General features: G+C 42.0%; 1 protein-coding gene across 8 annotated transcripts in view; it reads right to left on the bottom strand.

The window, feature by feature from the left end:
• KMT2A (lysine methyltransferase 2A) overlaps nucleotides 1–27118 on the bottom strand; it is a 91272-nt gene that overhangs the window by 34177 nt on the left and 29977 nt on the right. For 4 of the 8 annotated variants that reach the window (XM_058663827.1, XM_058663831.1, XM_058663830.1 and 1 more), the window contains 11 exons: nucleotides 16329–16398; nucleotides 9802–12455; nucleotides 7968–8145; nucleotides 5884–6118; nucleotides 4175–4239; nucleotides 3078–3461; nucleotides 2703–2776; nucleotides 2070–2201; nucleotides 1312–1425; nucleotides 557–703; nucleotides 78–173 (listed from right to left, as the gene is read on the bottom strand). In XM_058663827.1, the coding sequence (XP_058519810.1) occupies nucleotides 78–173; nucleotides 557–703; nucleotides 1312–1425; nucleotides 2070–2201; nucleotides 2703–2776; nucleotides 3078–3461; nucleotides 4175–4239; nucleotides 5884–6118; nucleotides 7968–8145; nucleotides 9802–12455; nucleotides 16329–16398 (4149 nt within the window). The remainder of the gene's footprint in view (nucleotides 1–77; nucleotides 174–556; nucleotides 704–1311; nucleotides 1426–2069; nucleotides 2202–2702; nucleotides 2777–3077; nucleotides 3462–4174; nucleotides 4240–5883; nucleotides 6119–7967; nucleotides 8146–9801; nucleotides 12456–16328; nucleotides 16399–27118) is intronic. The other 4 variants (XM_058663832.1, XM_058663834.1, XM_058663835.1 and 1 more) reach the window with 3 other exon arrangements.

Consider the following 27118-nt stretch of genomic DNA (forward strand, 5'->3'; position numbering starts at 1 on the left):
TGCTGATATCCTTAAATGAGGAAATTCCCATGATAAGTTATGCAATTCTGTTTAAATCAGCCTAACTGGGTACTCACCCAAACTTTCTTTTTCTTTGTGGGTTTGGTGGGGTAGTTTGGTCCCAGGCACTCGGGGTGATAGCTGTTTCGGCACTTATTACACTCCAGCAGCTGCTGTAGGAGAAAACAACAGCAAAAAGGTGGGTATCTCTTCACTTTGACTAAGCATCGTCTACTTGGCATGCCATTTCATATCTCTCCTCAGGAAGTAGTACACCATTATAGTAGTTCAAATTCCCTGTGACCTTGTTCTCCTCCAGTGAAAACTCAAGAGTTATTTCCTGACAAAGGCAAGGCATCTAGGGATGAGTATTCTCATCAAGCCAACTTGCAATTTTATCTGCTGCTTATATTCCCAACATTAAAACACAAAAATGGGCAGTTGATTACATTCAAAAGTCTGATAATTCAATAAAAGAAAGAATATACATGCGAATCCTAACATAGAAGTCAGCAATGAAGAGTGGAGACAGACTAATACTCCAAGTGGGTGGTACCTTTGTAGCCTGATGCTGCCTCCCACAAACGTGACAGAACTTGCAGCGACGACAACACCAGTTTTCCAGCTGATCCTCCAGAGGGCGCTCATTCTCCTCTAAACAAAACTTGTGGAAGGGTTCACAACAGACTTGGCAATACACAAACTAAAAAGAGAAACAGAGAAGTATGTCTGTCACACAATGTATATAGAGAAAATACCAACTCTACCCTAGTTATGCACTTTGTGTTTTAGGAGTCCATAGGAACATTTTTCACTGACAATGCATTAATGAGGCAGGTGCTAAGTGCATTGACTAAGATGCCACTTGGGAACCTGTGTCCCATATTGGAAAGCCTAGGCTTGACTCCTGGTTCTGCTTCCAATTCCAACTTCTTGCTAATGCCAAAGCCAGGAGCCTGGTCTCCCATATGGATGGCAGGGCTGCAAGCACTGGAACCATCATCTGTTGCTTTCTCAGGTGCATCAGCAGGGAACTGGATCACAAGCGGTACAGTAGGGACTCAAACCAACACTTAACAGCTTAACGTGCTGCACCTCAACAAAGGCCTCAACTGCTGAATGTCTCATGTGGTAACTTTGCTACTCAAATACATAGATTTTTTCCTACAATCTCTAAAATTCAAAAACATTTCCTTAGTTGGTTTAAATGGGATAGTACTTGCTAAACATCAACAAAACATAATAATTTCTTTCTTCCTCAGTAAAATAATTCATTACTATATACTCTCTTTGGATACAAAGAGGCCTTACCTCTACATGCCCACTACTGGCACAGAGAAAGCAAACCACCCTGGGTGTGATAGGAACAGAGGTCAGGATTCCTAAGCCTCCCATCTCCCACACATTGTCCGCTTCACAATCCTCCTGGGAAGAGAGAGAAAGGTCACTTAGGAGAGCTTTAAAATGACACAGCCTGGGGTTGAAAATAAGGATGAAAAGTATAAAATCATCAGAAGTAACACCAGAATGTTAACAGTATTCAATGAATCCTGAAATAACTGCTTCTAAAAATCTTAATCTCAGACACAAACTATTATGAGACTCACGTATGGGTTCAATTCATATTAAATGTACTGCAAAGATACAGTGGGACTGAGTTTTCTTTACAGTTTTTGTTAACTCAAGCAATCACCATGGCTTAACTGTTCCCACGTGAGAGAATCATTTCTTCAGACAGTGCTTGGGGTGGCCAGGAGCATTTCAATGAAAGTCACTTCAGACACCATGGCCTCCAATTCTCGACAAACTCTCTCCCACACCCAAGCCCACTTGCTACCATCCTGTTAAAACACTCCCCAGTCAATGCTGATTGCTTCTTTCAACACCTTTGGTCACCCCATTTTCTTTAACGTCTGTGTACAAAGGGTCTTCAAAAAAGTTCGTGGAAAATATGTACTTTGCAAGGATTTCCAAATATATTTGCACTAAAATGAGCTTGTCTTTTAATTCCTTTTTCCCACAGACTTTCTGAAGCGCCCTTGCAGTATGTGATCACTAAACACATTTACCTTAAAGTCCACCCTGATCCTGTGGACTCCATCTGCTGGGACTTTCTGCTTAGAACTATTGCCATTGGACAGAGTGCTGAGGATGTTCAAAGTGCTGGCATTCTCCTGCTTACTGACGGGAGGTGGCTTTTCCTAAGGAGACACAAGACAGCTCAGAGAACAAAAGCACGCCCAACAGGCCAGCATGTTGGTGCTGTGCAATGCAAAAGACAAACCTTGTCAACAGATCTGGAAACCATGTTCCCAACCTAAGCGTCCCAACCAAAAAGTCACCTGGGGATTGTTAAAGCCCCTCTCTTCTTCTAGCCATAGCAAATAAAACCAGTGGACACTAGGAAATTCATTTTTTACAAACAAATCCTGTGAGGGGAGGCAAAAAACAGGCAGGCCAAATGGCCTGTGCAACAGGCACATTCCTAGGCTAAGAACCTGTAGAGCAACAAGGGAAAGAACAATGAGGGAAAGAGACAAAAAGACAAGGGGCTCCAAGACAAAACCAAAAGTTCACTCATCTTCAGGAACCCCACTGCTATCAGCATGAGGTTTCACTTGGTCACAGAAATGTCGAGCTTTTCCCCACGGAACAGGACACATCTGTGAGAGGTGGCAGAGAAACACATCTGTCCCCCTTACCTTTTCTTTTGGCTTTTGTTTCACAGGGATACTCGGGCGAGGAGCCACTTTTCTCTGCTTGCTTTGCTCTGGACCTAAACGATTCAAAGGAGACTGTGGTCAGAAGCTGACAGCAACTACTGTGAGACTCAGTGGCCTCTGAAGAGAGGGACATTAGAAAAACCAAAACACGCAAGGCTTCAAAGAGAACACTAACACATTATCTCCAATTTACTGTGTGTGAATATATATATTTTAAAATTTTCATTTCTTTATTATTATATAGAAGGCAGCTAATGTTCTTGAATGGAACACTTCAAGTTACCCAGTTCTGGTTCCTAAATGCCATTTGAGCCACGGGGGCCTTGGTGAGACTTTGTCTCCCTAACTACTCACCTGCTTCTGGTGGTGGTGGTGGAGGCTGCTTCTTCTTGGGCTCACTAGGAGTGGTCTTGGGAACGTCTTTCCTCGGTGGTCCCGTGCTGGGGGGCTGAGGGGGGATGGCGGGTGCTGGCTGGGAGACCTGTTTGCTGGACTTCCTGGAAGCTGGGGTGGTGCTTTGTTTGGACTCTGGCGCCGGGGCAGAACTGTTCCCTTCTTCACTCTTTTCCTCTGTGGGCTTTCGGGGAGCAGGTTCACTACTGGTTTTCTTTGGGGCAGGCTCCTCTCTTGCTGGAGGGGTAGGCTTCTGAGTAGAGTCCACCACGTTCTTCACCACACTGCTCTCTTTGCTCTCTTTCTTTTCACTGCTCTTGGACTTTTTCTCTTTCTTTTTCACAGCTGAGAGGAAAAAAATAGTATTTTCTATTAGGTCACCTATTTATTTAAAATAGATGTTTGGGGTGGTATGATAAGTTAAGCTGCTGCCTTCAACACCCCAGTATCCCATTCAGAGTACCAATTCCAGTGGCAGCTGCTTCATTTGTGACCCAGCTCCCTGCTAATGCGCCTGGGAAGGTAACAGAAGATAGTACTGGGTCCTTGTTACCCACATGGGAGGCCCAGATGGAGTTCCTAGTGTTAGTTGGGTCTGACCCTGGCTGCTACAGCCATTTGGGGAGGGAACCAGCAGATGAAAGATCTGTGTCACCCTGGTCCTTCAAGCAAATAAGTAAATATTCAAAAAAGTAAAGTAAGACAGAAGAATACATATATGACATAATGTCATTCTAAGCTTCCTGCAGTTAGTTGGTACTGAAAAGCTCAAAAAAGTTAATGCCAAGCTAAGCAGATGAAACATGTATGCTTTTATTGCTCTAAGGAGTAAGATAAACTATAATTCTTTGATAAATTTTAAACTTATGGAAATTTTGAAATGTAACCCAAAATATGTAGTGTAGTCAAATGAACCCTCAGGCATCTATCACCCTGTTTCAACCACTCACTGGGAAGAGTAATACTTAAAAACCTGAGTATTCTCTGTTGCTGCATGTTCATGACTAACAGCACTAATGCAGGGAGCGTTTAGGGAATTCCCTTTTAAACAACACTACCTTTAGCTTGCTTTTGAAGATAGGCTTTGGAAGGCATCCATTGTAGATTCTGACATTTTCTCATCCTAGGATAAAGAATAAACTGTGTAAGTTATATTTATGAGAGAAGTCATTGAAACAAGTGGTCTCTTGTCTGCAAGAATCAGTGAATTTTTATTCAGGCTCATTTTGACAGCTGCAAAAATCTGCTTGTCACTCAGGTTACATTTGAACCTGCAGATCCTTTAATAGCAATTTTTTCCACCCTGAGGCTCCAGAAGGAACAATTAACAAAATATTCTGAAATGGAGCTCAAATTTCTTATAAATCAATACTGACCAGCACCACACACAAATGATCACTTAGTACTTCTTGGGGTCAAATCAGCACTGCTTGTTATGATATTAACAGTCATAATGTATACTCAAATTATCCAGAAAGGCCTTTATTTATCACTACAATGCTATAGGTAGGCATACCTGATGGCTCTAACTTACGGAATTTACCCTTTAATTTAAATGTAATGAAATTCAAATTTAGTTTGAATCCAAAATTTCACCATTTCAACCCTTACATTTAGTGCAATTTTAGCTTGCTATCACTTGTCCATACAGGATCTGTGAACTGTCCCACATCTTCTACTAGAAAGACAGGATTCTTGCTAAGACCGAATCAAAGTACTGATCATCTCCTGGAAATTGTCTCCCCTGAACTAAATAATGCAGCATTTCTCCCAATTAAGCTTTTTAATAACTAGTGTCATACATTTATTCAATCATTCAGCAAATACATATGGAAAATATCTATTCCTTGCACAGCACTTTGCATAATGCTCACCCACCAAAATTTCTGTTTATGAAATCCTTCTGACCCACAGGGGGCAAGTGTCTAAGGCAGTTAACATGCCATCTGGTACAGCAACATCCCATTCTGGAGTGCCTAGTCCAAGTTCTGACTCTACTTCCCATTCTTGTTTCCTGCTAATGCACATATGGGGAGGCAGCAGATAACGGATTGCATACATGGGTCAGTGCCACCCACAGGCAAGATCCACACTGAGCTGCAACCTCCTGGCTTGATCCGGCCTAGTCCCAGCTACTGCGGGCATTTAAGGAGTGAACCAGCAAACAGAAGATCTCTATCTTTCTATCTCTGTATTTCAAATGAAAAATTCATGAACCTTTTAAAAACATGCTCATAGAAATGAAAAATTAAATCGTAAAAATTTCATAAACATAATAATATTCTAAGAAGGAGTTGGAGAACACAGAGATTTATACAAATATCTCAAAAGTGTCCTGAGTATCATAAAGGTAAAAGTGATTTCACTTGACCCAAAGAAATATTATGCCTCAATTGGTCAAGTTTTTGGTAGAACTCTTCCAGAATTGCACTGACATGGTAAAATTAAATACCAAGCATAGTTTCTTAGTCACATTAACCACATGTCACATGCTCAATGGCCACATTGTGGCTAATGGCTGCCAGACTACACTGGGCATATACAGAACATATTCATTATCGTAGAATGTTCAAGCAAACAGTGCTGCCCGACAGCACAGCCCACTTCTAACCACATCACAGAATCCAGCTCTGCAAGTAATCTTGCAACTCCCAGGAGATCTGATATAACCACATTCAGCTTCCTGAGGCATCTCTGCAACAAACCAGGGAAAAACAAGCACCCTTCAGGTTGAGAGGTCAACACCTCGGAGCAAGGCACCACTCACTTGCAGCACTGCTTCTTTATGTTACGGCCACCAAACTTGGGCTTGTCTAAGCAATTAGTGCAAACACCACAGTCCTCAGGCACCTGGCAGCCAGGACACTGCCCACACCGCCTTGATCGCCGTCCTTTCTTTACCGGAGGTTCCTGAGGTGCCTTGTTTCGGGTAACAGGCTTAATTGGTTTGATGGGAGGAGCAAGAGGTTCAGCATCTTCTGAGCCAGCAATCGATGACTTGTCTGTTTGGGAAAGATGTCATTAGTTCGGCAGGAGTGGCTAAGCCCTTCTCAGGAGTAAGGGGGACATCCTGCAGTCCCTATACATCACTAGATTCATTCAAACTTGATTTTAATTTGGACTCCCAAAATGGGATACATTACAATAAAGTTGTTTATATGTAGAATTCAGTGCTTGCTTTAAATAACTACTTAAATTTTCTTTTAAGATTTATTTATTTTTATTACAAAGTCAGATACACAAAGAGGAGGAGAGACAGAGAGGAAGATCTTCCATCCGATGGTTCACTCCCCAAGTGGCTGCAACAGCTGGAGATGAGCCAATCTGAAACCCAGAGCCAGGAGCTTCTTCTGGGTCTTCCACATGGGTGCAGGGTCCCAAGGCTTTGGGCCATCCTCGACTGCTTTCCTAGGCCACAGGCAAGGAGCTGGATGGGAAGTGGAGCTGCTGGGATTAGAACCAGCACCTATATGGGATCTTGGTGCTTTTAAGGAGAGGACTTTAACCGCTACACTAATATGCCAGGCCCTAAAGAACTACTTAAATATTTAAAAATGTCCATAATCTAAATGTTGGTGAGAGCTCAAATCCAAATTTAAAAAGCAAACAATATAAAATAAGAATATGAATTGAGGGCCCAGAGCGATAGCCTAGTGGCTAATGTCCTCGCCTTACACAATCCGAGATCCCATATGGGCACCGGTTCTAATCCCAGCTGCTCCACTTCCCATCCAGCTTCCTGTTTGTCACTTTGCAAAGCAGTAGAGGATGGCTCTACTTGGGACCCTGCACCCACGTGGGAGACCCAGAAGGAGCTGCTGGCTCCTGGCTTCGGTTCAGCTCAGCTGCGGCAGTTGTGGCCACTTGGGAAGTGAAGCAGCAAACTAAAGATCTTCCTCTCTGTCTCTCCTCTCTGTATATCTAACTTTGCAATAAAAATAAATAAATCTTAAAAAAAAGATGAACTGAAAGCGTCTATCGTTTCTCTAAATCTCTAAATTCACTTTGAGTATCTACCTAGCATTTTATAACTATATGGCAGGGGCTGGCATCATGAAATAGAGTGTTAGACTGCTGCCTGCAATACCAACACCCACCTGGCATGGCTGCTCCATATCAGGCCCGATTTCCTGCTAAAGTGTCTGGGAAGGCACTGGAATATGGCCCAAGTCCTTGGACTCCTGCACCCATGTGGGAGTAGCTCTCAGTTCCAGGCTTTAGCCTGGCACAGTGCTAACCATTTCACACATGTGGAGTGAGCCAGCAGATGGGAGATCTCTCTTTCCTATTTTTTACTTTCTCTTTGTAACTCAGTCTCTCAAATAAGTAAGAATTAAATCTTTAAACAACAAAAACCCACTAACTATATACATGGCAGCCATGAGAATGAGCCTTAAACGTCAACCTCCAGCAAACCTAACTGAACAAGGCTCTCAGCTGTTGAGCTCTGAAAGCCAGCATTGCAGACAAGTCACTGTTACCATGGGTTGCTCCCAGGCAGTGATTCAGAACAGCAGTGACACAAAGGTAGGCTGACCCGTGGAGATGAGGCTCCTCTGATACAGCTCATGGCAATCTAAGAAAGGTTGCATCCAATCTTCCACCCTTCTCTCCTTCACAGGGGTCAGGCTTTCATCACAGTCCCACAACTCCCCAGTCTTCCTTGACCATGTCCCCATTTTTGTTCTTTGGAATCTCCTCTAATAAGATCCTCACGCACTTAATCCCCTCCCATATCTGTTTCACGGAAGAACTGGACTAAACATGGAGTGCCTACTTGGCACCTCCAGAAAGATGAGTAAACAAATCAGAGGTCTACTTGGATTCCAAAGCCGATCCCCCTAGACCTACCATCATTCCCCATGGAAGACAAAATCTTTTCTCGTTCTTCCCATGGTAAGGCACTCAGGGTGGGCATGTCATCAGGAAACACAGCTCGTTTACGGCCCAGGGCAACCGCAGCTCTTCTGCAGACGTGTTTAATCCGGGGACCTCTCACAGAGGTCTCTGATGAATCACTCTCTTGACCCTGAATACAAGGCAAGCCAGAAAACAAACAAAACAAACAGTAACAACCACGTATGCTGCAAATACGATTGAATTAAACTAAGGTATATTTGGTACATTGTTAATAATATAGAATCACAATAAATGATATCATTATACTGAAATAAACTACTTCTATTTCCTAAAATAGAGAGCAAAAAAAGTCTCTAGTCAAAAAACAGAAAACAACTAGGCTAACCTCAATTTTACTGCTTCTTTTTTTTTTAAAGATTTTATTATTATTGGAAAGCCGGATATACAGAGAGGAGGAAAGACAGAGAGAAAGATCTTCCATCCGACTATTCACTACCCAAGTGAGCCGCAACGGGCCGGTACGCGCCAATCCGAAGCCGGGAACCAGGAACCTCCTCCAGGTCTCCCACGTGGGTGCAGGTTCCCAAAGCTTTGGGCCGTCCTCGACTGCTTTCCCAGGCCACAAGCAGGGAGCTGGATGGGAAGTGGAGCTGCCGGGACTAGAACTGGTGCCCATATGGGATCCTGGGGCTTTCAAGGCGAGGACTTTAGCCGCTAGGCCACGCCGCCAGGCCCAATTTTACTGCTTCTTTAAAATTTCCCTCTAAATTCAACTTGTAGGGATGGGCACTATGGTATAGGGGATTAAGCCACTGTCTCTGATGCCAGCATCCCATACGGGCGCTGGCCCAAGTCCTGCTCTTCCACTTTTGACCAGCTTCCTGGGAAAGTAGTAGAAAATGGTTCAAGTCCTTGGGCCCTGCCACCCATTTGGGAGACCTAGATGAAGCTCCTGGCTCCGTCAGCCTAGCCTAGCCGTGGCTGTTGTGGCCATTTGGGGGAATGAACAGTGAATCAGATAGAAAGTATCTCTCTGTAATTCTGCCCTTCAAATAAATAAATAAGTCTTTTTAAAAATTTCAAGCTTTAACTTCATATTAACAAAAATTTAGTCTAGTGTTAGCTTATGAATAGATTACCTAGCCACAGACTATTATTTTATATTTCCTTGATCCATACAGAAATATGTAGAATTAACCTATAAATGGAATTTAAAACAGCATGGTTCCAAACAGAAATGTCTCCCATTTGAAGCAGTCACTGTTCCCATGAGTATGAGACTAACCAAAAAGTACCCAACATTGGTCTATGAAATAAGTGACATCACATTCCTGCTAGAACACTCAACTGGTAAAATTACTAACTGCAGATATGGCCCTAGGTTGAATAACATTAAAAATTTAAGTTTGAAGCCAACTTACTCTAACTTGTTACAATGGCATAAATATGCATCCTATTATATATTGTAATAAGATTAAATTATAATAATATAATAATATATAAGATACGTTGTATCTTATTACACAGCTGTCCTCAATTCGTCTTTTGGCCTTAGTTTATCATTCTCATATGAATCAATCCAGCTATTTATTATTCCTTAATTAGATTTCCCATTTTTTGATCTCCAGTCACACTATTCCCTTAATTTGGAATGTACTTACTACAATCCTATTAGTCCTGAGGACTGCATTGCTAATAGCACCACCTCCACAAGGCTTTTCCCAATTTCCCTAACTAGACATAACTGAAGCACTTCGCCCTAAACTTGGTCATAGAATAGACCTGATAAACTGGTGGTTTTAACAGACAAGGTAGAAAACAGTACCTGTGCTTTGGGCTGGTCAGTTTGCTTAAGACTCTTACTCTTCTCAATCTTGCAGAGCTGGGCTTTGGCCTTTTTTAGGAGGCTGGCAACCCGCTTGTCAGTCATTGGAAGCTTGTCTGCCTGAGCCAACATGGAGCCTATGGAGGAAGTGGAATGTTTAACAGTGCTAGATGAAGGAGTGGAAAGGCAGAGGGCTTTCTCCTTCTCCAGGGATGGGGCAGTTGGGCCGAGGTCCAAGTTGTTTTTTTCCAGATTTCCTCTCCCTTTCTTTATAAGTATTTTGGTTTTGACAGCTGTTGTATCCCCAAGAGTCACAGAAGCAATGTCAGTCCCGGAATCGAGTGATGAAGACTTCTTCCGCCCTGTTGCTTTTTTGGCGGAAGATGAGGTGGCAACATCTTCACCAGCAACCTTCTCTTTGGAAACCCGACCCACGGAATACAAAGCAGAGCTACTCTGAATCTCTGATCCCTTTTTCCTTTTCTCTTTCCTTGACTCCCGCTTATTCTCCTTTTCTCTCTCCCGGTCTCTCTCTCTACTCTTGTCCTTCTCCACGCTCTTGTCAGCGTCTCGATCTTTGGACAGCTCCTCGGGGGCCTTGTCTTTATTTCTCCCTCTTTCAGTCTGAGAGCCTGGGGTGAACCAAGGGAAGAGAGGAGTAGGACTACTGGATGAAAACGGCTCTGCCGGAGCACTAGGTTGCTTCCTTGGTCTCTGGTTTTTCTCTGCTGATTCCCCAGACTGAGTCAGGGAATGAGAAGGAAAAGTAAAAGTTGGGTTTAAGGCACTAGTGGCAAGAGGACTAACAGAAATGCTCAATGAGGAAGAGACAGAAGACGGGGGAGTGAGAGGTGACAGCTCAGAAGTACTAAGCCTTCCACTTCTTGTCCTCATGGAGTGAGAAGGAGATCTTGGTTCAGATCGAATAGGACTAAACACTTTTCTCTTCCTCTTTCTATTAGACACTCCGGAAGAAGATGTTCCAGCAGAAGTTCGATTACTGGGCAAGGTTACAGACTCAAATATCCTAGAGTGAGCCTCACTTGGAGTAAATCTCGGAGCTCTCAGAAGAGGGCTCCTTTTGTGCATATCAAACCTTGTTCCGGAATGGAGTGGTGAGAACAGTCGAGCTGACGCAGCAGTGCCGGACGCGGAGAAGCCAGAGGCAAAGCCAACATCCTCGGGCGTGAGTGGAGGGGGACGGAAATTATCAAATATTGGTTTGCGAATAAGACCTTCTTTGGCATACTTTGCTGAGGAGAAGTACTGTGGCTCTGACCTAGAATGCTTCAAAGAAGTCCACCGAAATGTCGGTTCTCGCAAAATAGATTTTCGCTTCCCTTGCATGGGCGCAGCAGGAGCAGGCAAAAATGGTGACGCTAAGGGGATTGTTGGAGGCATGAGCCAGGGTGTGTGGTCAGAGATACTGGAGGCTGGCTGCAGCGGCGGCGGTGGGGTGAGCAGAGGCGGAGGTGGAGACGAGGAGGTCTGCTGCTGTGGGGCACTTTGTAGAGCCGACAGCTTTTTAGTTGCTCTGGAGGCGAAACTTCTCTCGGACACGGAGTACCTTCTGCTCCTCCTGTCACTGCTCTCGTTTTCTGGTGACTGGGAAATAGGCAGTGGAGTATGCACTTCGGAAGTATCGCTCCGCTCCTCGGGAAGACCCTGGATCTCCTCGGAAGCCTGAGAATCCGTGGAGGTATCGACGCTGGGGCTGCTGGATCGGGATGAGTCTGAAGACATCTGTGAGGAGTGCTGAGAAGCTGCGCTTGATTTTTCAGAAGATCCACAGGATGTGGCGCTGAATCTACTATTCGGTGTAGACTCTAGTCGGGCAAGTTTAATGGGAGGGTCGTAATCCTCATCCTCTATAAACCGCCGAGGGGTTTTGATGATGCGAGAGGAGATGGCACTGACCACAGGCATGATGAACTGTCGAATGTTTTTGACCTGAGTCTTCACCTTTCTTCCTTGCAGCTGAGCTGCTTCTTTTTCGATTTTCTTTTGAGCCCCCTTTTTTGCCCTCTGCAAGAGTTGCTTAGCAATGGTTGCATCTGTCCTTTTAGAAGAAGGAATAATCCTGACGGGCTTAATCCTTCGCGGGCTCTGTCTGACGACAGCCTTGTCTTCCCTGGTGAGCGGAGGTGTGCCTTCTTTGTCTTTGCGGACCTTCTGGGGCTTTTCCAGTTCAGAATTAAGGAGGAGACCAGAAGGGGTCTTGATTCTTTCTGTGGAGGGAGGCCTTCCTCGCCGGCGGACAATCTGTACCCCCTTCCTTCCTATTTGTAGCTTCCCTGTCTTAAACTTAGACTTGAGAGGAGAGAGTTTACCTGCTCTGAGTTTTTTAATCTTTGTGGCTTGCTGAAATGTGGCGGAAGGTGTCCGTTTAATTGTTTTCAGGCTCTCTTCTTTGTTTTCCTTTGGTAATTCTGAAATGTCCTTTCCGTGGGTTATTTTGATTTTTACTCCAGTGAAAGTAGGTGGTCTTCCTCGCTTCTTTTCTATACTTTTGGAATCTTTCTTCTTGATCTTATCTCCAGATTTGGCCTCTGGTTTATTGAGAGGGGAAAACACAGATGAGTCTGAGAGGATAGCTGAATTTCGGTCAGAGCCACTTCTAGGTCTCCCGCGAGGTTTTCGAGGGCTACTTTTAACTGCGTATAGAAATTAAACAATGAAGAGCATATATTTAGCTGTGCAGGTCAGGTCTTAACTAAGCTGAATATAATTTAATATCGGCCATTTTGTTCTGAACTCGACTTGGGTCTACTGGGCCAATAAGGTATCTTAATTGTGCTCAGTTTCTTTTCACCAAAAAAGTTGCCTCAAAGAAATAAAAAATAATAATATTCCACTTGAAAGAACATCTAGTTACTTTTTGGTGCAAAAATCAGTATTCTATCGAGAGATTTTCAACTGAACAATAACCTATAAAATTAACTACCCTACAACTTTAGGAGAGCAAAAAAAATGTTTCCTATAGTCAAAAGAACTTTAAGGAAAAAAGGAATTTAGTTGTCTTGCTGCCAACATCAACATTCAATTTACTAGAACCTGCTTCTAGTAAATCGTACCATCTTTTCAATTTATAGTTTCGGTTGTGAATAAATTTGTACAAAGTGCTTACAACAAACAGCCTATGTTCAAAGCTCCTGGGTTGCTCTGTGTCCTATATTTTCTATCTGTTTTGTCAAAGTAAACTAATAAAGTTTTACTGAATAGAAAATTCACTCGTGAGACATCAGTGAGACATTTGAACTAACCAGAGAAGTGATGTAAGGAGGTTATCAATCTTTCTTTAACTACTAAGTCACAAATTATAAACAGATTTAATCTTAATTGATGTCGATAGTAAATGAACAATTCATTAAACCAGATTCCTTTTATTCTAAATGTAAGATTCATAAATTAGCTGATTCATAAATTAGCTCAGTTTGCTACTTACCAAGGTATTTGTGAAAAGGCGTCTGTCTCTAATACTTGTATAAACTTGTATTTTTAAAAAGTATTAAGAATTGCCAATTCTATCATCATCTCTTTTTCCTTCTCAATTTTTCAGTGTTTTATATAACATTCTTTTGAGACTAAAGCTTCCTATAACATCATCAATTATGATAAATACTTTCACTATGGAACCACTTTATAGTAGAAAAATCAACGATTTTATTGTTGAGGTATCTAAATATAAATCTATTCCTCACCAATTAATTTACGAGAATTTCCTTAAATTTAGAATTCACATGTCTATTCTCAGTATAAGCATATGAACCAAAACAAAGACAGTGGATTCCAAGACATGAGAGAAACTGCTTCATTTTCTAAATGATGCATCTTATCCAGTATCTTTTTAGAAAACAAGATAACATTCAAAGTAAACTGACAGTCAAGGGAAAAGCAGAAACCATCATCAAAGAGTTGTGGATCAACAAAATTAAACTCCTGCTCAGAAGCACGTCATAAGATTCGTTGTAACTGCTAGATTTGAACCTGGCCACTCAGAAAGTTTTATCAATTCTGAATCTCTCTATCTTACTTTCAAAGAAGCCTTATATGATAGAAAAATAGAAAAACCTGAGTATAGTGTCTGTTACACTGTTAACTTCTCTAAAAACATCCAAAGAATTCACAAATTGGTGATAAAAAGTAGTTCATCAGGACTGGTACTACAGTATAATGAGTAAAGCCATTGCCTATGGCACAGGCAACGCACATGAGCACCAGTTCAAGTCCTGGCTGTTTCACTTCCAATCCGGCGCTTTGCAAATGTGTTTGGGAAAGCAGCAGAGGTTGACCCAAGTACTGCAGTCCCTACACTCACATGAGAAATGGGGGAGAAGCTTCTGGCTACTAGATTTGGACCAGCCCAGCTGTGACACATAGAAGCCATTTGGGGAATAAACCAGTAGATGGAAGATGTCTCTTTGTACCATTCTTCTCTCTACATATGACTTTGACTTGTAAATGCATTAGCAAATTTTTTTTTTAAATTAAAAAAAGCAGGGCCTAGCGTGGTGGTCAAGTGGCTAAAAATTAAAAAAAAAACAAAACAAAACAAAAAAAAAACCAGCTGTTCATCATGTATTTTCTGGGCCTACTTAGTCATCTGTAAATGATGGGTTAGACCAGATGATGCCCCAAATTCCTTTCCTATGTGAATTTTTAAGATTTCATCACATCTTAAAGAGAATATACTACTGGGGCTGGTGTTGTGGTAGAGCACATAAAACTGCCGTCTATGATGCCAGCATCACATATGTGTGCTACTTTCTGTCCCAGCTGCTCCACTGCTGATGCAACTTCCTGCCAATTGCCTATTTGGGCCCAGTCAACTGGGTGGGACACCTGGATCAAGCTCCTGGTTCCTGGCTTTGGCTTGGTGCAGACTTGGCCATTGCACCCATTTGGGGAGGGAACCAGGGGTTGGATGATCTCTTTTTCTGCAACTCTTTCAGATACATAAATTAATAAACAAAAGATAAATCTTCAAACGGGGAGGAGGGAGAAAAAACATTTTTACAGTCTAAATAGCACAGATACTGGACCACTACTAGGTAATACCTTCCCACTAAAATAGCAATACCACCACCATTTAAGAAAAAAAAACTGTCAACGTAGGCATTTGCATTAGATGCACCACATATGATGACTGACTCTTAGGTGAGACACAAATAACAATTATCACAAATGAAGTCAATGTAAAGGAGTAAAACCAGCTAACAATATCATATTTAACTAGAATATCTAACCACATAAAACCAAAACCTGTATCTGAAGTCAGATGGCAATGAACATACTAAGGCTCTCTAGCCAACTAACACAGTGCTGACCTCTGCGAACCATTAAATATTATTTCCACTGAAAACCTTCTTTTAGGAAACTGCTTGTAAATCTGGAATTTCTAGGGACTAGCATTGTGCTGGAGTGGGTAAGGCTGCCAGCAGTGATGCCAGAATCCTATAAGATGCTCCATTTCCAATCCAGCTCCTTACTAACAGCCTGGGAAAAAAAAGATGGAATATGGCCCAGTTGTTCGGGCCCCAGCTACACATATAGGAGACTAGGATAAAGCTATTGGCTCTTGGCTTTAGCATTCCCAACCCTAGCCACTGTGGCCATTTGGAGAGTGACACAGTAGATGGAAAACCTCTCTTTCTCTTTAACTCTGACTTTCAAATAAATAAATACATATATATTTTTTAAATCTAGAATTTCTAGATATTTTAGTCATTCTGCTGGTGGGAATATGACAGATATTGCTAATAAACACCCCTGTAACTTTTTTCTTCTCCACCACCACTCAAGAATCAGGTATAATAATTCAATACAGTACCAATTTTTTTAAAGGTTATTTATTTCAAAGGCAGAGAGACAAAGAGAGATACCGCCAGCCAGAGAAACAAAGAGAGCAAGAGAGCTCTTCCATCTGTTGGATCGCTCCCCAAATGACCACAAAGAAAGAGCTGGACAGTCCAAAGCCAGGAGCCAGAAGCTTCTGGTTCTCCCACGTGGGTACAGGGTCCCAACCACTTAGGCCATCCTCCAGGGCTTTCCTAGGCATATTAACAGGGAGCGGGATTGGAACTGGAGCAGCCAGGACTCGAACTTGTGCCCATATGGCATGCAAGCAGCAGCTTTATTTGCTATGCCATAGCACTGGACCCCCCAATATTTTCAGTTCTTTGATAACAACAGATTTAAATTTCATCCATAAGAAATAAAAGCCAAATTAGTCGCAAAGGCATATGTAAATGTAAGGATGATCCTAGTAGATGGTCTATAATGTGTCTACCTGGTTTCAGATCATTCTTTGGAAACACACCTCCCATGCCCCAAGTTCTTAACAGAGAGAAGCATATTAAATAAACCAAATGTGACCTGACACAAGTTTCCCATAAAGAAATCTAGTTCACCGACAATCTCCTATCTCTAGTATTGTAGATTATCCCTGACATGCAAGGATGGCAAGGGGAAGCTACACTTTCCTATTAACAGAAACTGAAGGACACCACATGCTTACTTGGCCATACCTGAAGGAGACCTTGTGGGACTTCGCACTCTGACTTCTTCATCTGAGCCAAAACCTAAGAACTGCTCATCCTACAACAAAGGAAAATTAATTTAAAATCAGAAGCAAAAAACATCATTGTAAACATATCCCAAGAAACACTTAGAGGAGATACACATTCGAAAAATTTGCCTTTATATATTAATCATTCAAATGGATACTATAAAATCATCAATAGGGAAATAAAATGGCCCCAGCCATACAGCTCCATTACAAACAGGAGTTGTATAGTCACTGAACAATGCACTAAAATGTCATCTTTGGTGCACAATACTCAGCGGACAGTTCTGAATTTTAAATGATAGATACAGCCCACAACAATTAAAGGATGACTTTAATTCAGGTAAGCAATCAGATTAATGGTAGAAATACACAGCCCCAATAAAATAAATGTTTTTCAGTAAGTATTTAATTCTACAGACACATAAGGAATAACATAAATAACATCATAATCTCTGACCTACTAAACATTAATAGAGACTGAAAGTGCCATAATGGTCAGTTCCTTAACTCAGGAATTGACATTTAGTTGTGATTTCTGCACATTTGAGATCCAGAGAATCTCAACATGCATTTTATGGCATCATTTTAGAATGCCCTGTGACAAGAGACTTAATGGTGGGCAGCAGCATTTGAGAAAGGGGATAAGAATTGACCATACACAGGATGAAGGCCCTTCACTAGAAACTTAGGGAAATATTTTATTTTCAGTTATACTTGCAAGACGCAAAAAAATCAAATTTCTCCTGTCCTCTAACTTTTAACCTGTTGTTAAAAAATACTAGGGGTTCTACTTTGGACAACTTCTCAAGAAAGACCGTCAAAACAAACTGACTCTAAACATTCACTGATTCAGACACTGAGTTCTTTCAGACATACATAGAGGGAGAATTTCAGATTCCAGAAACAAAATCCACATAGAACATAGCAAGGAATGATGAACAGGCTTTCTTGAATCTCTAATTCCTACTGAAAAGTCCCAAACTAAGGTTCCATGATTAGAGTCCACAAAATTTGCCCTCTTGAGCTAACAGCACATGTATGTGGACAAAATGGTAGATTCTCTGATGAAAATTCATTTGTCCAATTAATTTAAAGAGAAGGGTATTAAACTGTTTAACCACTTTTAGTTAGGAATACATTGAAAGATACATATAATTGGGCCTGGCACCATAGTGTAGCAGTTACAGTTCTTGCCTTGAAAGCACCAGGCTTCTAAACCAACTCCCTGCTTGTGCCCTGGGAAAGCAGCTGAGGACAGTTCAGGGCCTTGGGACCCTGCACCCACATGGGAGACCCGGAACAGCTCCTGGCTACTGGCTTCAGTTCAGCTCAGCTGCAGCTGTTGCGGCTGCTTGGGGAGTGGGCCATCGGATGGAAGATTCTCCTCTCTGTCTCTCCTCCTCTCTGTATCCATAAAAATAATTCTTTAAAAAAAAAAGATTTAGACAAATTAGACTACTCTGAATGTAAAAATATTTTAAAGATTCTTTATTTTTATTGGAAATGCATATTTATAGAGAGGAGAGACATCTTCCATCCCCTAGTTCACTCACCAAATGACTGCAATGGCCAGAGCTGAGATTAGCCAAGTCAAAGCCAGGATCAGGAGTTTCTTCTGGGTTCCCCACATGGAATACAGGGTCCCAAAGGCTTTGGGTCACCCTTGACTGCTTTCCCAGGCCACCAGCAGGGATCTGGATGGGAAGCAGAGCAGCCAGGACATGAACTGGCACCCAATGGGATCCCAGTGCTTGCAAAGTGAGGATTTAGTGATTGAGCCATCATGCCAGGCCCAATGTAATTATTTTTCAGGAGCAAAATATTTGGGTTCAATCCTTGGCATGCTATGCAACTAGAATCTTAAAAAGTTATTGGAGCCTTAATAGAATTTGAGAGTTTCTGCTCTGAGATTACTATATTGGAAAATCAGATTTACAGAGAAGAGACACAGAGAGAAAGATTTTCTATCCACTGGTTCACTCCCCAAGTGGCTGCAACGACTGGAGCTGAGCCGATCTGAAGCCAGGAGCCAGGAATTCCTTCCAGGTGTCCCACAAGAGTGCAGGGCTCCAAAACTTTGGGCCATCCTTGATTGCTCTCCCAGGCCACAAGTAGGAAGCTGGCTGGGAAGTGGAGGCAGCCGGGATATGAATCAACACCCATTTGGGATCCTGGTGCATGCAAGGTGAGGACTTTAGGCACTAGGTTACTGTACCAGGCCCAAGATAAAAGTATTATACTGTTTAAGAGGCTGAAATTCACTTTAAAGGGATTCATTTGAAAATATATTTTAATTCTAACACTACTAAATTTAAGGAATATATACTAGAGTCTGTAAACTGTCTACAGTTTCTGGTTTCATGACTAAATTTAAAATCAATTTGTAAATTCTTTATACCTTAAAAAATTAAAATCCTTGTTGTGAACATCACTCTGTTGGTCAGTCCTTCAAATAAATAAAACAAATAAACTAGGGATTGGAAGGGGTACTCAGCATTTTGGCAGTGGTTTAAACCTCTGCCCGCAAAGTTGGCCTTTCATACTGTATGACTTGAACCCAGGCTGCTCTACTTCTATTTCAGCAAATGATTTAGGAAAACAACAGAAGACGGCCTAAGAACCTGGGTCCCTACAACCCATGTGGGAGCCCTGGACAATGTTCCAGCCTCCTGGCTTCAGCCTAGCTCAGCCCCAGCTGTTGAGATTAGCTATTTTGGGAGTAAATCAGTGGATGGAAGATGTTTCTGCTTCTTTCCTTTGCTATCCCACTCAGCCTTTCACATAAGTAAATCTTAAAAAAGAAAACATTACCTCTTTTTCTTAAGTCAGCACATAACCTAGGACATGTGAAACTTGATCCAAAATAAATTTCCAAAATGAATCTCTGGGTTTGCTTTGAAAGTAACAGGAAGTATTAATTTGTCCTTCTTGTGGTGTTTTGAAGGAAAGATGGCCAGAAGGATTACCTACTAACCAATGTGCTTTGCACCCGAGACAGATTGACTTATTGAAACATGCTTTAAGATAGAAGTTCCCATTGTTTAAAGACGCAGACAGCTTAGCCAAAAACAAAATGTCATTGTTGCATTACAGAGCTCTAGTCTTCTACCTGAATTTTCAATTCTATGAAAAAGATGTAAAAAAAAAATTCTAAGGAAAACAAAGTTGAGAAAGCATTAGGAAATAATACTGCAAGGAAAATAGTCTTGCTTGTTTCACGCCGCAGTGTCATCAGCAAGAGGCTTCTCACTGGGTTCCATCGGCTCTTTAAGCACATGTGGTCCTCGGAGGTTGTACACAAACGAACCATGCTGACTTCCCAAGCATTTAGATTTTCCTGGAAATCAAAAGACTCTAGCAATATTTCTACTAAAAGACAACAAAAGGAGCTACAACTAAATCCATGTTTGGCAATGTGGTATCATAAGCCTGGACAGCCCCAAAGACAGAGAGGGTGCAGGAGACATCATACGACACATGACACAAGACTCCTGGGAACCAGGCCCAGACAGTCATTCATCACATACTTTCCCTTTCAACATGGCCTGCTCTGGTGAGCACAGCATTCCAAGGCAGAGAGGCAAGAGCCGTGAAAGCTATTCCTTCCAGACAATGATGTCCTTGGTGACTGGACTGCCAAGATGTGATCATTTTCTTACTTCCAAAGACAAGAAAATACACTTGCCTAGTAAAGCTCTATAGAAGAGTGTTAAACTATGTTTGGCTTCCCAAGATAAAGATGACAAATTAAGCTACCCGATGTCACTTCCTAAGTAAAATCTAAAACATGCAGAATTTATTATCCTTAGCCCTTAATAGTAAGGTAACCAGTTACTTGAAAACTTCTACGTATACTTTACTAGTAAGTTTAATTTTATTCATAAATATCTTAACAGTCAGAATTTCCTATTTATTTATTTATAAAAATGTATTTTTTATTGGAAACTCATTTACAGAGAGAAATCTTCCACCTACTGGTTCACTTCCGAACTAGCCACAATGGCTGGAGCTGAGTCAGATCCGAAAGCAGGAGACAGGAGATTCTTCCAGGTCTCCCACATGGGTGTAGGGGCCCAAGCATTTGGGCTGGCTTTGACTTTTTTTTCCACAAGCAGGGAGCTGAATGGGAAGTGGAGTAGCCAGGACATGAACCAGCACCCATATGGGATCCCAGTGCATTCAAGGGAAGGACTTTAGCCACTAAGCTGTTGCACCAGGCCCATGTTTTATTTTATTTTTTAAAGATTTATTTTTATTTGAATGACAGATTTACAGAGAGAAGGAAAGATCCCACATGGGATCCCGGTGTGTTCAAGGTGAGGATTTTAACCACTAGGCCACCGCGCCTGGCCCCATCCTCTTACTTTTAAAAGGTTTACTTGTTTATTTGAAATGATAGGGAGTGAGAGGTTGAAGAACCGGTCTTCCATCTGTGGTTTACTCCCTAAATGTCACCAACAGCAGAGGCTGGGGCAGGCAGAAGCTCCTTAGGTGGGTAGCAAGGGCCCATCCACTGCCCTCCCATGTACACCAGCAGGGAGATGGACGAGAAGCAGAGCAATAGGACCTTCAACAGCACTACCATGTGGGATGTTACTACTATAAGTGGTGGCTTACCATGCTGCACCACAATACTGGCCTTTGTGTTTTTATTTTAGTGACAAAATTTTAATCTTGGGCCCAGCAGCATGGCCTAGCGGCTAAAGTCCTGGCCTTTGAATGTGCCGGGATCCCATATGGGCGCTGGTTCTAATCCCAGCAGCTTCACTTACCATCCAACTCCCTGCTTGTGGCCTGGGAAAGCAGTCGAGGATGGGCCTGCACCCGTGTGGGAGACCTGGAAGAGGTTCCTGGTTCCCAGCTTTGGATCGGCATAGCACCAGCCGTTGCGGTCACTTGAGGAGTGAATCATCGGACGGAAGATCTTCCTCTCTGTCTCTCCTCTCTGTATATCTGACTTTGTAATAAAGAAATAAATTTAAAAAAAATTTTAATCTTATTGGTCAATTATATGTTTAAATGTTGAAGCAATAGGAATATTTTCTCACAGAACTAAGTGAATCCAAAATAAGCATTAGAAATATTGTTTTTAAATTTACTATGAGTAAAAAGTTTACATTATTACATTAAGACATTATGAAAACATTTTACAAAAATATATGAAATTCTGTACTACAAGAAATTATGTAGTATGACATGATATTTTAAAGACAGCAATATTTCACTTACTTGTTCATTCAGAAAACATATACATGCTTGTCCAGGACAATATGATTCAGATTCAAACTGGAGAAAGATGATTTCTACTCCTAAGACTTTAGGGTGGGCTCGGCACGATAAAGTCTTTCGCCTAGCAGCTAAAGTCCTCGCCTTACACGTGCCAGGATCCCATATGGGTACTGGTTCAAATCCTGGCGGTCCTGCTTTCCCATCCAGCTCCCTGCTTGTGGCCTGGGAAAGCAGTCGAGGACAGCCCAGGGCCTTGAGACCCTGCACCCATGTAGGAGACCTGAAAGAGGCTCCCGGCTTCAGATCAGCACAACTCTGGCTGATGCAGCCACTTGGGAAATGAATCAACGCATGAAAGATCTTCCTCGCTGTCTCTCCTCTCTGTATATCTGCCTTTTCAATAAAAACACATAAATCTAAAAAAAAAAATACCCAAGAAACAAATTGTGCATCATTGCATAGATGCAGTTCTGCCAAAATGCACAAATACAGTTTCATAAGAGTAACATATCCCTTTTGAGAAGTTATTCCAGTTACAGATAACTTCTGCTGGCACATTTCCCTTTGTGTCTACTGCAATGAGCTCTAAAATATCAATGATGTTACTTTTTAAAGAGATGCATAAATAATTAACAGTATTTAATTAGCTTAAATTTTTTTTAAAAATGTGTTTACACGCTTGTTTCCTACTCTTGAATGTGTATTTTTTGAAGACAGAGTGTTTCCTTATTCCTATGTGCATTCCTAGTATCTGGCACTAATTGGCATTCAATATATGTTTATAAAATGAAAATAAAGGAAATGCAATGTACTAATTACCTAACAAAATTAAATATCTATTGTGGTCACAGCATTGCAGAAGTAAATACTAGTGGACACCAAAGAATTAGGCAGTATGATTCTGACTTAAGAATGCTTAGAGATTCAAAGAAGTCTGAGATGCCTCCTTTCCTTCCAGGATCTCATGTCTTAGCAAATTATCCTACAAAATCGCAGGCTTCTACAGTGAAATGCACAGCATATGAAACATCATCTAGTCCAGGTTCTCAGACACATTCTCCAGGGCCACAGAACTCTATGGTCATTGTTTTTAATTTTTAATTTTTTATTATTATTTTGATTATAATATGAAATGTATTTTTTACTGGCTATAAAGAAATAAATCTTCTTTGCAAAACAAACAAACCAACAAAAGGCATGCTTAGAGAACAAAATAAAACCATTATAGGATAGTACCTTACATCTGTTAGAATGTCTATGATCAGAAACATGAATGCTGGGACCAGGGTTGGGTCTGCTGTGCTAAGCTGCTATATACTTCCTGTCATGACAGTTTGTGTCCCAGTTGCTCCACGTCCAGCCCAGCTCCACCACTTCTAACCTAGCTCCCTGCTAATACACCGGAGAAAGCAGCAGAAGATGGCCCAAATGTCTGGGTCCTTGCACTACACATGAAACCTGGAAGAAGCTTCATGGCTCCAGGCTTTGGCCTGGCATGGTTCTGGGCTGTGACCATTATGGTCATCTAGGGAGTGAACCAGATGATGAAAGATGTTTGTCTCTTCCTCTCTTTAACCTTGATTTTCAAATAAATACATTAAAAGAATAAACTTGTAACACTCTCAGTATGGAAACTGCTAAGTTGGTGAGGTAATGGATATGCTAATTGGCTTTGATAGAATTGTTCTACAGTATATGCACCAAAAACTTCACATTGAACTTCATAAATATGCATAATCATGTCAATTTAAACTGTTCAGAAAAGTGCTTCAGAAGAATGCTACAGACTGGGAGATTCAGGCTAAACTAATTTGGTCATTCATTAAAATAAAAATGAAACCATTACTGGGTTAAGGGATGCAGACAGACACAAAAAGAAGCACCTGTCTTCAAAGCCTGCAGGTCTGTCAACAACACTGGAGTGGATTGATGGAATACACATGGGAATACACCTGCTAAACAAACATACTGGGAGCACACCGGGAAGGTGACTCTCCCGGACAGAGCACTGCAGTAAGAGGCTGAAAACTGAATGGAGCTTGTGAAGCATGATAAAGCTGGGAATGGCACTGGAGCTAGTATAGTGTGAGCAGACACAGCAAGAGCACAGAGGCAAACAGCCCAGCTTGGAAGATCACAAATGCCTCTGAAAAGCTGAGGTCCTAGATGCTTGAGAAAGAAAGTAGGAGGAATATCAAAAAAGATCTTCACACCTTCCTAAGTTGGAAGCTCCTCTTTAGGAAGTATGGGCCTCATCCGGAAGGCTACAGCACACCAATGACTCTTTCAAGATGGGCAACAAGCATGGTTGGATTGTGTTTTTTGTTTTTAAGATTTATTTTTTTATTGGAAAGTCAGATTTAGACAGTGAAGGAGAGACATTGAGAAAGATCTCCATCTGCTGGTTCACTCCCCAAGTTGCTGCAATGGCCATTGCTGAGCTGATCTGAAGCCAGAAGCCAGGGGCTTCCTCCGGGTCTCCCACATTGGACCATCTTCTACTGCTTACCCAGGTAACAAACAGGGAGCTAGATGGGAAGCAGAGCAGATGGAATACAAACCAGTACCCATATGCGATCCCAGTGCATGCAAGGTAAGGACTTTAGCCATTAGGCTATTGCACCGAGCCCAAGGATTTGGGTTTTCTGAAGATTCCTGTGACAGTGGTGAAGGAGAGATGGCCTTGAAAACAAGGAGCAAGAATAACACGATGGATTAACTCAACTCCAGTGGCAGTAGGGGTTGAGGAAAAGACGTCTAGGTATTTAGAGACCTCAGATAAGGTTTGGTTATAAATGGTTGAGTAGCTGGAATCAAACATTTGAAAGTATCTGGCTTAGGTTGCTTATGTTTATGATGGTTATTTATAAAGACAGGCATACAGAAGGATTTATAAAAGCAAGAAGGGAGATTACTTTAGACATTTCAATTGGATATGTCTATCCAAGTTGACTTTAGGCTATAACCTGGAGAAAGTATATCTGATTCAATGAATATACGAATTCTGAAACCCTAAATGTGGATGCAATTACCCCAGAGAGAATATTAAGAAAGGAGGGTAGATGGCAGAGTTCTGAGGAATACCTCTACTTAGCAGAGCACAGGGAAAAGAGAAGCCAAGGAAAGAGCAGGCATGGAATTGCCTCTGAGGAAGATCAAGCATGGACAGTACAAAACAGGCGGGTAGAGAACACACATCCAAGAGTGGTCAGGTAGGTAAGGGCTCAAACTTACTCAACGGTGTCATTACCAAGGCCAATTTCATTGCAGTGTTAAAAATGGGAGGAGCCAAACTAAAATGTGATTAGGAAGTGCGAGTGCTCTCTAGAAAAAAGTTATAGGAGGAAGGATAAAGAGGCTACAAAGTAGGAAGATACACAATTAGAAATATGATTTTTGGAGCTGATTATTTTTACATGCTAAATGCCAACATAGCAGCAGAGTAGAAGAAACTAAAAATTGCAAAAAACAAAGGGATAATCAATGGAAAGGATTGGGATTGCGCTGGTAGGGAGGACAGCAGTGGGAAGAAATGAATTCATAGCACAATGGAGGGGATTTCGCTTCTCCTGAGAAAAGGTGAAAAGAGCTAAGTACAGCTTCTGTTGCAGAAAAGTTTATAGGCAGGAATAAGCTTAGAAATTGCTCTGTGTAGGGCTGGCATGATAACTCAATTGGGTAATCCTCTATCTGCAGCACCAGAATCCAATACAGGTGCCAGTTCCCATCCTGGTTGCTCCACTTCCCATTCACAACAACCTGCTTATGCCCTGGGAAGGCAGCAGAGAATGGTTCAGGTCGTTGGGTACCTAAACCCATGTGGGAGACCCAAAAGAGGCTCTTCTGGCCTTGGATTAGCTCAGCTCTAGCCATTATACTCACATAGAGTGAATCAGCAGATCGAAGACCTTCTCTCTGTCTGTCTTTCCTGTAAATCTGCATTTCAAATAAATAAATCCTTAAAGAGAGTGGCCTGGCCTCGCAGTCTAATGGCTAAAATCCTCGCCTTGAAAGCACCAGGATCCCGTATAGGCACTGGTTCCAATCCCAGCAGCCCTGCTTCCCATCCAGTTCCCTGCTCTGGCCTGGGAAATCAGAGCAGGACAACCCAAAGCCTCGGGACCGTGTACCCAAATGGGAGACATGGAAGAAGCTCCTGGTTCCTGACTTCGGTTCAGCTCTGGCTGTTGCACTCACTTGGGGAGTGAATCACTGGATGGAATATCTTCCTCTCTATCTCCCCTCCTCTCTGTATATCTAAATTTCCAATAAAATAATAATAATAATAATAATAATAATAATAATAATAAATACCTTACTTAAAAAAGATTTAGGGAAGGAAAGGAGGAAGGGGAGATAGAGAACAAAGAACAAATGAACCATACTACCCCTGTATTGGAGTACCTGCGTTTGAATACCAGCTCTGCTCTCAATTGCAGCTTACTTGTGAAGCACAGCTGAGAGGCAGCAGGTGTGGTTCAAGAGTCTTGGGTCTCTGCTACTTACATAGGAGACTTGAATGGAGTTCTTGGCTCCTGGCTTTGGCCTGGCCCAGACCCAGCTTACAGGCATTTGGGAAGTGAACTAGTAGATGCTGGATTTCTCTTTCTCCTTTCAAGTAAATTTAAAAACTTAAACACTTTTTTACAAAAATAAAAAGAACCCTGCTCTTAAGCAGCTAATTCATAAAGAAGGTAATGAACAATGGCTGATTAAGAATGAGGAGAAACATGAAGAAGGCATTTAAAAAAAAACAAGATTTACTTATTTTGAAAGATCTACAGAGAGGGAGTGACAGAAATAGAGCCTCCATCCACTGGTTCACTGCCCAGATGACTGCAATGGTCAGCTCTGAGCCAGGCTGAAGCCAGGATCCTGGAGTGTCTTCTGCCTTTCCTATGGGGATGACATGCACCCAAGCATCTTTTGCTGCTTTTCCCAGGCCATTAACAAGGAAACAGATCAGAAGTGGAACAGCCAGAGCTTGAATCATTGTCCCACTTGGGATGCTGGTGTTGCCAAGTGGCAGCAGCTTTATCCATTATGGCACAACACTCCCAAAGAAAGCATTTGGCACAGTGGTTGAGATGCCAGCACTGTGTATAGGAGTATCTGAGTTTGAGTTCTGGCTCCACTTCTCATTGGGGTTTCTTCCTAGTGTGCACCCTGAGCGGTAACAGGTGTTGGCTCAAGTGGTTATTAAGGGATCTATATTCTTAGAGATCCAGGCTCCTGGTGTTAGCTTGGTCCAGCCCCAGCTGCTGCAAGAATCTGGGGAGTGGGCTTGGCAGCGTGGCCTAGTGGCTAAGGTCCTCGCCTTGATCCCATATGGCCGCTGGTTCTAATCCCGGCAGCTCTACTTTCTCTCTGTCTCTCCTCCTCTCAGTATATCTGACTTTGTAATAAGAATAAAATAAATCTTTAAAAAAAAAAAAAAAAAAAAAAAAAAAAGAATCTGGGGAGTGAGCCAAAGGAGAAGGATGCTGTCTTTCTGCCTCTCAAAAATAAAAGGGGCCATTA

The sequence above is a fragment of the Ochotona princeps genome, chromosome 4 (genome assembly GCF_030435755.1).
Source record: "Ochotona princeps isolate mOchPri1 chromosome 4, mOchPri1.hap1, whole genome shotgun sequence".
NCBI lineage: Eukaryota > Metazoa > Chordata > Mammalia > Lagomorpha > Ochotonidae > Ochotona > Ochotona princeps.